Consider the following 13,123-nt stretch of genomic DNA (forward strand, 5'->3'; position numbering starts at 1 on the left):
GGATGAATGCCATGTAGCATATAACTGTTTCTTTGATTTTTTTTAACTTTCCAAAATACAAAACGGATGGCCACAATGTTGGCATGAGCAAAAAAAAAAAAAAAGCTCATGTTCAGCATGACCTGATCTGCTGCTTCTTGAACGGCTTGAAAGGACAACATTTTTTTTGTTTTTTGTGCAGTTGCAACTTTTTTATGAAGAAAACATTTCATTCATCTTAACCAGATAATGCAGTAGTTATAATCCAGACAACCTATGGCATTGAAGATTGCCATTTTGGCTTGTTGGATCTTGGTATTGGATCCAGTGTAGCTATAAGGTCTTGCCATACGGTTGCCAAAACCAAGGTTGTTAAATGCGATGAGGCGAAGCGAGGCATTGAGCATGTTATGAAGCGAGGCGTAAGCCTCGAGGCGTAAGCCTCGAGGCGTTGAAGCTTAAGCTTCATGATCAGAATAATAAAATATATAATATTAATAAAAATAATAGAAATTTTAAATAAGAACTACTAATTTGCTTTTATTTATTTTAGTACAAAATCATAAGAAAATAAAATAAAGATTCATCACCAATCTCTGCATCCGCCATTAACTAAACACACCATATCCAAATCTGACTTTTGTGTACAAGATCCCAACCCAAATCCATATCCAAAATTTGATAAAGGTAGAGTTTAATATGGATCCAGCAAGAGGATTTTGCATTGATAGCCAAACTAAGTGCACACCATAGTCACAAATACCGACCATTTTTTTAAATATCGTGATTTTATTGTGAGATTTTAAAAAACTGACACAATCTCGAGAAAAATGTGATATTTCAAAATATCGCCAATTTTGAAAATATCACATCTTTTATTACAATATTTTCTTGTTATAATGTGATCTTGGCATTTTTATATTTTTTGCCTATATTTTTCTACATAGTTTATCTAATATATATTAAAATTTTAAATATACCAATATTTTTTAAGATTTTCCTGAGGAAAATAAATTTTACAGATTATCAAGACATTTTCCTTTGTCAAGAAAATCGCTAATTAGATTTATGACTATGGAATACACATGCATCCAGACGGGTGCATGCTAGCATATCAGTAATCAAGTACACTTTGTTCTTTTTATTATATCTCAGGTGACGTCACATGGATACGTATACAATATACAAACATGGATGTGATATATGGATTCGAGACATGAGTACATTATATGATTTTTATGCAAGGTCAAACACAGTGATGATATATAATTATATATTTCTTAAATTTAATATATAACTTTTGATCTTTTTTATTATGAAAATCTACTAAAATATTATACATAGTATCTCTGTAGGCCTTGTCATGTCTTCGTCCTTGTGACATAGAATTCTCAAAGTATTAGGAGGTCATAAAAGTCATCTTATGAACAAATGAAACATAAAAAGGCTAAAAGAAATATCAACGCTTCAGGTACTGAGTGTGCGCGTCAGTACCTTGAGGGTGCGCCTCGCCTGTGAGGCGTACACTTCAAGTACTGAGGCGTACGCCTCTCACAACACTGGCCAAAACTCGTGAAGGTGACCGCGGAGGAAACATCAAAAGAAGAGGGAATTAAAAAAAATTAAAAGGGGGAAGAAGAATAGGGTTAAGGTTTGAGGGAAAATCGAGAACCCTTAATTTTCCTCTTATGATTTTTTTTAAAGTAGTTTTACTATTCTACCCCTACATTTTTTGTTAATTTCCATTATATCCTCATTTGGCAGAATTTCTTTACTACCCCAATTTTTTTGGATTATTCCTGTTGTGCCTTTTAGTTTTTCAAACAAGGGCTATGTTTTTTTGGAAAATTTCAGAATTAATCCTGTTTCTCTAGAAAATACCCGCAACAGGGTTATTATTTATGTTTTATTCAGAACAATTGTTGGATTTTTTGAAATTACAAAAAGCTACTTAAACCTTTCTGTTTAACTTTAAAAGTTTTGGATATTTTCTTTGTGTTTTGGTTTGTCATTTTTGCCCAAAATTGCCTTTTAAATTTTTTGTTTTTTGCAGAAAAGCATCTCTGGTTTACAAAATACCTCCCAATGCTTTATCAAGACATGTTTGGTTTTATTATTTGGATCATGAATTATTTTTATGAGTTCAATATTCAAATATGGTACTACCCATGGAATTTAGATATATTAAATTTTTGTGATCCAAATACTCATTGTTGATTTGGTTTTCTTGGATACAATTTATAATCTAGATTGGATTTCTACTAAGGTATGGGAAAAGTTGGGTTTTTATCATGCATTTATATTAAATCCTGAAATAATGTGTGTAATTGTAGATTATTTTTTATTGTTTCATGAGTTATTCATGTTTTTGGATCATATGAATATATGGATTCGATATGGCTTAGCATTGACTCAGGTTTTATGATAGATCTGGATAGTATCAAACCAGATACTTAGACCTAATAATATATTTTGCATGAGTCCTGATTTGATCTGGACAAATCCAGATAAGTATATTTCTAGATGTGGGGTATGAACCATTTGAATTTAAAATCTAAGGATATGGATTTGGACTATATTCAAATTTGAGTGATCTATGATTTTTTTAAAGCTTGCATGTAGATCCATTTTTTTTATGAATCATGTTGGACTTGATGATAACATCTCAAGCTGATTTTCAATATGGACTTATATAAATTCAATGGATTTAGATATAGATTTTTTTAGTGGTAAACTTATATACTAACATGTTTATTGTTTAACTGCCTATTATCATATCTGATAAAATTGAAGCCTTGGAATGAGCTTATCATGTTTGACATATTCAAATGGTAATGGAACAAATAATATGTCTCCTATTGATTATAAATCTTGTGTATATCTAAATTGGATATAGATATGATGACTTTTGCTATGCTTTACTTCTAATGCATATTACTTCTACTTTGTGATATTTAGAAAAATAAGAGTTGAGTTATAAGTTTACACAATGCATGTGGATATTTATTTACATATGATAATAAATAAGCATCATAAGTCATGCTCTTAAAGATATATTTTCATGCTTTAAAAGCTTATGTATGGTATGCAACATGATATTTTTAGTAATATTTATGATTATTTGGATCTAAATATATATTATTTCAAAATGATTAGGTGATGGTTAACCTGATTAAAATTTAAGCATATTGAATGTGATGATGATGCACATAGATAGTGAGAGTATTAACTATGGTGAAAGTTTTGAAAAACAAGAGTATTTGCTATGTTTGGCAAATTATATTTTTATTATAGATCCATGATTTGATAAAATTCATAGTACTCTACTAGTGTGTATGTGGACATGATGATGTTCTATGGTATGGTTAAGAAAGAGCTATAAAAACCCCATGACTAACTAAGAAAGTGAGACCCACAGTATGATATATTTATTTGAATATGATATTGCATATTAAGGTTATAATTTAGATTATGACACGATGAAAAAACTATATGATTTGAAATTAGTGCATACAAAGACATGTCATGACTAAACTCATACCATATGTGGAAAGAATCATGGCTCATATGATGATGAAAATATTAGCATGTATGAAAAACACAATACTTGAAAATGAAGAAAAATGCACATAGCTATGTAGGAAATAAGTCATAGCATATGTGAAAACCTTATATCTGAATACGAATATTGAAAAGATCCACATGATTATGTGAAAAATAATCCATAGCATGTGTGAAAACCTCATACTTGAAGATTGAATGATGAAAAAGTTTTCATGATTATGTATGAAATAGCCTATAACATATGAGAAAAATATCATATTTAAATATTGATATAACCCAAGAAATTGTGTAGGCTTATTTGGTGCATGTTTTGTCATGAAGTCATATATGAAATACATGATGCATCATTTATGATACAATGTGAGTGTTCGACCCATATAGGCAAGTGAGAGATGTTAGATATTATATTGGATCTAGTGTGTCCATAGGGTATCACATATGAAACCCATATCAAATACGTATTTTAAATTCAGATATTAGATCTAAAATATGGATCTATGTATTTGATCCAAAGTTAGTCATTGGATCTCATAAGAGAATTCAATGACCCAGAGTAGTGTGCCAGAAATCCTATGTATTAAGCTCATAGATGATTTTGATAATTACAAAACTTTTCAAGGACTAATTATTGAATCTCAAGTGTGTAGGGATTAAAAATTTCCCTCATAAATGATAAAAGATCACTATGTTTCAATGAAGACTTTTTGAAAGAAAGACATATGCTTATAATGAAAATGAGACCCATGAATTGCTTAAGAATCTACAACTAAAGTCTCGTAATGAAGGCACGGAAGAGTCGACCCTTTAAACCAAAGAGTCAACCCTTAAAGAAATGTAAAAATCATGTTTCAATGAAAAGTGAGTCAACCCTCAAAAAGGAAGAGTCAACCCCCAGACAACCTCGACCCCCAAGCAACTAAATGCATAATGATTCACTATGCACTAAATGAGTCGACCCGCCAAATAAGGAGTTAACCCTCAGAGAAAAAGAGTCAACTCTCAAGAAGAAAGAGTTGACTCATGTGGTAAGCTTATGTTTTAAGAGTCGACCCACGGGGGAAAAGGAGTTGACCCTCAGAATGAAGAGTCGACTCTCAGGTAAAAAGAGTCAACCTTAGGGCGCAACTAGTGGATTTTAAGAGTCATATAGCTATTGTAAAAGCAGTGTTTCATCCCCAACAAATCTATTCCATCTCCTAGTATAAAATAAAGATGGAGGAGTGATTTCAGGTTGTTGCAATCACAGACACCATCAAGTTCATAAAAGATTCAAAGCATTCAAGCTCTTCAATGATCTCTAACAATGAACTATCTTAAATCTCTTTTATTGTGTTGAATATAACTCTTGTTTAACATTGTATACAAATCTTGTATTGTAAAAGAGAGGCTTGCTTTTAATTTCTCTTTTTTTTTTAAGATCTAGGGTTGAGCTATTGTGAATGGAAAAAGTTCATGTTGTTGTTTCACAAGAGGTGTAAAATGATTGTATTGGTTGCTAGAACCATTAAGCTAGTGAATTTAGTGAATTAAGCATGAGGCTAAGAGGACGTAGACCAAGAATAGTCAAACCTTTATATAATTTGTGTCTTTAATTGTTTTCTTCTCTCTGTCTCTAACCATTTTTTATTGTGTAGCAAAAGTTTTAAACACCCAATTCACACCCCTCTTTGGTGTTACACCATATTGGGAATGAACCACTTACGTAGTAGGATCTTGATATGTGAGTCATTGAAATATTAGTAGGCCTGCAACTCATTGGATTTTCAATATGTTTGGGAATTCAAAGGCAAAGTAAGTCTAAGTCTGAAAAACGGCTACCCAAGGGAGGTGGATATATACCCAGCCCCTACCTCTAGGGGAGATCATCGATAAAAGTATAAAGTTATCCCCCTCAATTAATTTCAAAATATCTCTTTGGAGCTCCCCCTCACTGCACAAACCTCGGTCCCCGAAACCACTTACAGTCAAGAAAAGATGTAGGGATGAAGCAGTGATACGTTGCAAGTGAGGGATGCCAACGGATTTGATACGGGTATGATCCCCCATTATCTGAATCCATATTTGAATTTAATGCAAAAAATCTCAATGAGATCCATGAGCTACTCATGGTTGGGCTGGTGCTTGTACTCATTCAAACTCATAAAATAAAAATATGACAAACCATGGTGTGTGTTCTGGTCATCTCGGCTAACACAAGCTCATTAAGTAGTAATAGATATATCTTAGATATATTTTATGTTACATGATGATAGGCTTTGCTTTTCACTTTGAAACAATGCATTTTTTTTAATAGATGAGCCAGCTTGAGCTTGGCTCAATAGGTCTAAAGCAATGTAGGCCTGTATCATTTTGGCCAACGATTCAGGTGAATGGACGGATACCGATACTCAAGTGAATTGTTCTGAATTGGCCAAAAAATAATATAAAATATTACATGTCAATATGTAAAAGCTATTAAAATAATATTAAAACTATTTTTAAATATTTATATTTATTAAAAAATAGCCGAATATGCACCAATACTGACAACTAAAATTCAAATCTTATTACTTCCATCCTTGAGACAACTCAAACTCGTCCGACTCTCTAATTCAGTTCCACTCTCTACAAAAAAAACAGTGGAGCTTGAGCACCTCTTTTTTTTTTTTTTGTTCAGCCTTGGCAAAGCCCTCTCCCACTCCAGAACTATTGATCACCACCCCAAAAAAAAGAGCGAACCTGTGACCCAGTGTTTTCTTCCGATTTCTCGTACGACATTATGAGATCCTTAAGGTTCGTAAGAATATCCTTGAAAGCCTTTGGTCTGGGATGAATCCATTTCCTTTTGATATATCTAAAACTACAGATGCCATTGATATTCTCCTTGACTTCTCCCTTCTTTTATAAGTTTTCTAAGATCTTTCTGTCTACGGGTTAGGTCACCCGGGTCTGGGACTGGGTCCAGAAGGACCTAGAGAGAAGTTGGGTTGTGGAATCCCCGGGGTGGTCAAGGGGGTCCCCAAGAGGGAGACTGGCAACCAGACTTGGGTTGGGAGAGAGGTAGTCTTGAGGGGGGAAAAGAAATCTGGTTGGGATTGGACAAGACATGAGAAAGTGGTTTCTTACCTATAAGTTGATCTTTTCAGGTGTCCAAGGGATAGCTGTTCTGCTTAGAATCAGATTTATTGCTTGTCATATTCGTCCTTTTCTCATGATGTGATTGTCGAGGTGGGAGGTCTTAGATGGACAGTTGTCCCCAGACACGAAGAGACATCTTGGCCGAGTCTAGTGTCCTTCGCTGAGAGTGTCATGCCCTTTGTTACATGGACATGGCCCTGCATTTCTGGGGTCTTCCCGAGCTCTTCTCTGGTTCTTTTTCGGGTTGGATCCTTCACTTGTAGGGCATGATCCTTCAATGGCATCACTCGTTTGTTTTGCTAGGATCTTCTTCTGATATTCCAACCTGGGAGGCGGATCCAAATGGGGGTTTTGGTTGCATTTTCGACCACATAGTCCTTAACGAGTCAAGCATGAATTTAGACTCTAATTTTGGTTGGCAGGCGGGTTGGCAGGTTGGGTTCGGGTAAACGGGTTGACCCGCCCACCTAACCCGTTTATTAAACGGGTTGGCATACCCATAACACAAACTCAACCCGTTTAATAAACGAGTTAGGTGGGTCGACCCGTTTAGGATACGAACCCGTTTAAGTCAAACCCGAACCCGGCTAAGAAGCGGGTTGGCGGGTCGTGTAGGATTTTGCCACCCCTACCCCTAGTGGGGTGAGAGTCTTGTGCATGTTGGTTAAAATGGATCGAGATGAGCTACTTACCGAAAGCAGACATGGATAATCCGGGCGAGGCTTTGGTTGAAGCCGGTGGTCGGCATTCTTCTCAACCAATTGATGCATTCAATGAGCTAAGGATGTTGAGAAGTGAGTAGGACTAGGGGTGGCAATCGGGTCGGGTTGGCGTGTCAGCATACCTCAACCCGAACCCGACCCGTTTATTAAATGGGTCGGCTGTGGCAAACACGAACCCGACCCGTTTAATAAACGGGTAACCCGACACGACCCGCCAACCCATTTAATAAATGGGTTGGGTCGGGTAAACGGGTTTTCAGGTTCGCGGGTCGGGTTGGCGGGTTGGTTGACGGGTCGGGCAGACGGGTTGGCGGGTTGACGGGTCGGGTTGGCGGGTTGACCCACCCGGCATACCCCCAACCCGAACCCGACCTGTTTAATATACGGGTTACACGGGTCGACCCGTTTATTAAACGGGTTGGCTTAAGCCCAACCCGAACCCGCCTAAGAGGCGGGTCGGGTTGGCGGGTCGTGTCAGAAATTGCCACCCCTAAGTAGGACCCTTAATCCCAAAAAACTGTAAGAGACCGATAACACTTTGGTAGTTTTCATCCTTACGAGTCTCCTGATTATAGGAAGATCTGGTGGAAGATCGATAATGAGTGTATAACTACCAAAATTCAAAAGACATGTATGTCTCTTGATGTGCCCATGTTAATATGGGTTACATCCAGGCTGGATCCGATTGGATCCAAAAACCAACACACCACTCTATGATTCTGCAGATGCATTTGGCCACCACCTAGGGGTGGTTCACCACCATCTTCTGCCGCTTTCCTACCGTGATTGAGGCTTCCGTTGTTCCCTTTCATCTTCAATTTGACAACTTTTATAAAATGAAACTCTAGACTTCTTTATAAGTCACCACGAAAATATTTAGGTGCATTTCTTAGAAAATTCTAAAATAATAAGTGGATAAAAGTTAGTTTCTGAAGAGTGATTGTTTCCTTCTAACGGTAAGAGGGTGTGGACAGTCTCAAATTTTCATTTTTTTCACATTTTTTCTCTCTAGAATTTGCCTTTATAGATGTGATCACATTGGTTAGTTTAGTAAGAATAGGCTTTTGAATCATCCAATTATGACATGTAAGCAGAATTTTATAAGGATTTAAAAATAAAAAATTTTCCAAGTTTGAAAGTGCAAAAAATCATATTTTTTCATTAAAAAAACATGATCCAAACAAATAATGATCAACACATCTGTGGGGTCAAAAATCAGGATTGTCAACACCGTATGGGTGGTTAAGAGGAACAAATGTCCCAGTTTTTTTTTTTTTATAATTTCCCCGTCCAATTTTAAGTAAATATATATGTTTTGCAAAATCTTTCAATTATGCAGCAGGTAGGGTTCGAGTTCTCATTTTCTTGACCCAACATAACTGGCTAATTGTTCTTTGGGCGGGTTTGGGTGCACCCAAATGGGTTGGATACTCAACCCATTGACATCTCTCAATGCATCCGACCAGATTTGGATATGGACTATCTGATGATATTAATTGGATCTGGGTTGGGAACCCAAGAGTTGCATTCCTATCATGTTTAATTCAGTTGGATCCACGTATGGCCCAAGCCTCAGGGTTTGCACTCTGGTTCTTGTTAGCGCAAAACTTGTTGAGAGATCCGGCTACCATTCAATCCCTAGAGGGACCGCTAAGGCTCTGTTTGGGAGCCAGTGTCGGTCGCAGTTGGTGCACGTACCCTTGTGTTGGGATGTTGCAAGTTCAAATCTCATTGGTATCGTTGTATAACTGGTAGGGGTCTGCCTAACCCCAGCTTACCTTTCAAAGAAAAAAAATCTCACAATAAAATTTAAAATATTGTTTTTGTGAAAATCTCAAAAAAATATAAAGAAAAAACAAAAATGTAGTTGCAAGCTTTTAAACCGTTAATTGCTTAGATGCATATTGATATTTTCCTCTAAAAAAATACTCATCACATACCTAGGTTTTGCAATAAAAGCATTATATGATTCTTATAACATTAAAAGTGTTAGAAAAGAAATTTGATTTCATATTGAAAAAACGAGCTTTTAATTTTTTTTTTTCTTTAGATGGCAGCAAAAAGCCATCTTACTCATCAAGTTCACTAGCCTCAAAAACTCAGGTCCCCGGTATCTGCCAGGAAGCAATGTTGTCAGTATCGGTATCAGCCCTGAATCAATCGTTCTGTATTCGTTTAAATAATAATAAAAAAATATTACATGTCAATCAGAAAGTGACACGTGTTAAAACCATTAAAAAAATATATATAAAAAAATAATTTTTAGTATTTTTTAATATTTATTAAAAAATAACCAATTCAGGGGTGGAATCTTATTTATTTTCTGGCGATAAGATACAGCTTCAACCTTCTGTCAGAGGATGTGCATTCATGAAGTTTGAATTTCGTGACGTGTCAGCAGCTTGGTAACATTGTTGGACCTTTGTTGCTCTCACCAAACAAGTACAAGTATAAGTAGAGCCCCTCTGGGCAGCAAAATTTTCAACCTTTCAAAAGCCAACGGTACTGCTGTAAATTGTGGCAAGTGTAAAAAGAAGTGAATGGGTTTTAAGTTAACCTTGAAAAGCAAGCTTCAAAAGTCATTAATGGCTTAGTCGACCAACATACCAAACTAGGCTATATCCAGACCTAGCTTTCTTCCAGAGCAGAATAAATGTTCATGTTTAATTCTCTATCCTGTTATACGAATGGCGGCAAATTACTCTTGTGAAATTTGAAATTTAATATAAAAAAAGCTCAACCAACTTGTCAAGTTGTTAAAAAATACCAGTAATTTATTTATCGATTACCTAGGGCTGGTTGGCAAACAAGCTGTTGATGTTCAGTTCGTGTAAAATAAGCTCGGCAAACTGACCACGAACAATAGGTATAAGCTGAATATGAACAATGGCAGACCCTCTTGAGCCTCATATCAAAGACACCAGAATGCCCTGATTTTTACTGTCTCCTACTCGCCATCTTCTTATACTGCCAACACTACAAAAAAATTGACCGTACCCATATCCTCAGTGAGATTCGCCAAGATTGGTAATGTGTAAGGCAGGTGGGCCACGTCCCATTTGCTTGCAATTAGACGGTGGCAAAGGCTGATCCAGTCATCCAATCTTCAATTGGCTGATGACAGAGACTGGAAGATTATAATAAACAGTAATCCCATTGCCAGGATTATACAATTGATTGATTCCATCAACATCCAATTAGAAAAAGGGATAAAAAAAAAGGAGCAGATGGATGGAACCACCCCCATCTTTTTTTCTTTATAAAAAGGCGAGTGGAGGTCATACGCCTGAAACGAAAACGCAAGATGCTCTCAACTTGACATCCATGAGTAGGCTACACATCATCCTCAACTATAGAAAAAAGAAAACACCCTCTCTCTCTCTCTCTCTCTCTATATATATATATATATATATATATATATATATATATATATATATATGCCAACCAAGAAGGCTGGATTTTGTATAGCATTAATAAATTCCAACACAGAGAGGCGGTGGAATCCGCGTCAGAAGCCTCCCGGTGCAATGCGCCGATGGTCACTTCTTTCCATACACTGCATTTGTCAACGCTCAGAAGCGGCATCCCATGTCTGTATACAGACATTAACTCTACGATTCAGATAGGCAGCCGAGCCATGGTTATGTGCATTTTATACATAACCAAACATAAAAACTAATAATCGACAAGTGATTTTTTGTGTGTAAACCACAAAATACAAAAAAACGATATGAACAAGCGTATGTGGTTAGAGCATCTTGTAAAGCCCGTGAACCCGATCATTAGATCGGCGGCCCCCGTCCTTGTTCTCAAGGTAGATTCCTTAGGGGCCCGCCACGCCGGTGTGGTTCAGTTAAGTATGCTTGACGGAGGCAGAGCACGAACACAGAATTTGTGATGGGGATCCGCGTGGGCGGTGGTGCTTTTTTTTTTTTTTGTATTCTAGGGAAAGGAAGGAGGCAAAGGACGTAGGTGAGAAAACTGGGGAATGCGGCGATCCTCGCAATCAAAACACCACTATCTGCGCGGGCCCCACCGTACCCTGCAGATCAGAATCCGCCAAGATTGACGCCGACACGCGCCGCACACTTTCATAGGGCCCACCGCCCACAGATTCCTCCTCATCCCATTCACTCTCTCTCTCATTTGTTACATGAACAGACATTTGCTTTTAAAAAGTAATGATAAATTGCCGCCCCCCACTCCAACCAGAGTTGTTCATCTATTGAAATGAAAGTCTAAACGTGCAAGAGAGCCTTTTTTTCCCCGATGGAAGAAGAGCACACTGCGCAGGCAGCGCGGAGCATTTTATTAGTATGCTCTTCACAAAATTGGCAAAGAAATAAGCCCATAAATAAATAAAACCATATAAAGGAAAAAAGAAGTAGGACGAAGCGCGTTCCTGGCTACTCAGTGCACTTTGGTACACAAAACCAACAAACGAAAATTACAATTAATTATTCTCTCGTAAAAGCACACCGGCCAAAAAAAAAACCTGCGGAATCATCTCTTGACCGATCGGAGATCCTCCGCCGGGGCGACGCTCGCCGGCAGCTCTAGACGACCAAAAAACTCGCCGGAATCTCAACAAGCGTGGAGAATCCGGCAGGTCAAGGAGAAGGAAGAGATTAAGAAGGAAGGAAGGAGAAATCGACGACATCTTAGACGAACAGGTTAAGAATTTTCCGGCCGGAGACCAGCAGCGGGTCGTCGCTATCCTGGCTGGTGATCGACCCCTCCGAGTTCAGCGACGAACTCACAGCTTGTCGCTTCTCCGGCCCAGGGATCGCTTGAGAGAAAGAATTCAAGCACAGATCGAGCCTTTCCCCGCGCCTCCAGAGCTCCTCCTCCAAGACGGTCGATGCCGCGAGGCGCCGCTTGATCGGCGAGATCGACGCGTCGTAGTCGTCATCTGCAGCGGCGTAGCTCTGCGGCTTCACCGGAAAGGCTAGCGGGATCTCAGGCAAGGGCTTCAGTGACCCTCCGCGGAGCACCGTCTCCACGGACGCCTGGCAGAGGTGCCAGTTCCCGCTCCACAGCAGCCCCACCGCTCCGTTCACCGGGTTCACCGTCCGTCCGGCTGCCTCGTACAGTAGCGACCGGAACAAAGCTGCAGAAAGCCGCCGGAAAAAAAAATAAAATTAGAACGGAAAGGAAAGAAGAAGAAAAAACCGCTTCTATAGTCTGGTTTCTTCTGTGCAAGCCCTACCGGGTCTCTGGATCTCCGGCACGGAGGAGATGAAGGACATGAGTCCGGCGCGGCCGAAGAACTTGGCGACGAAGACGGTGGCGTGGCCCTGGGCTTCCGGCGTCTCGATCCACTGGAGGCACGGCCGGAGTATGCAGGTGTCGCTGCAACCCTTTCGCAACACTCGGCACCCGTTGCAACTCATAGTTCGGGATTCCGGCGTCTTCTCGTCAGAAAAAGGTCTTACGACGATACACCTCACCCTTCTTCTTTCCGACTACAAACAGAAAGAGAGAGAGATGTCGCAGGCGAGTGTCCCCTCTTTTAAGTAGAGAGGGAGGGGTTCCTTTAACCAGGATTGGTGGGTCTCGTAACCAGGGTTAAGGTTCCCAACTCCTGGGGTGCGGCTCCGGGTCACCGCGGCTTTGGCTTTTTCTCCCCATCGTTGGAAGCCAGCGCAGCGCCCATGGGGACATTTCGTGTTCGGTAAGATAGGAGGGATAGGTACTCTACTGGAAAGGCGTAGGTATACGGGATACGGTTGGGAGAATAC

General features: G+C 38.7%; 1 protein-coding gene across 1 annotated transcript; it reads right to left on the reverse strand.

Moving 5' to 3' along the window:
• Positions 1–11,728: 11,728 nt before the first annotated feature.
• Positions 11,729–12,864, reverse strand: LOC149835533 (LOB domain-containing protein 37-like). The gene is made up of 2 exons (XM_090010563.1): positions 12,592–12,864; positions 11,729–12,492 (listed from the first exon to the last, which is right to left on the reverse strand). Exons 1-2 carry the CDS (start codon positions 12,773–12,775, stop codon positions 12,044–12,046), a joined length of 633 nt encoding a protein of 210 aa, XP_089866689.1. The 5' UTR covers positions 12,776–12,864; the 3' UTR covers positions 11,729–12,043.
• Positions 12,865–13,123: the final 259 nt, after the last annotated feature.

Source organism: Nuphar pumila, chromosome 6, assembly GCF_984573655.1.
Source record: "Nuphar pumila chromosome 6, dmNupPumi1.hap1.1, whole genome shotgun sequence".
Classification (NCBI taxonomy): domain Eukaryota; kingdom Viridiplantae; phylum Streptophyta; class Magnoliopsida; order Nymphaeales; family Nymphaeaceae; genus Nuphar; species Nuphar pumila.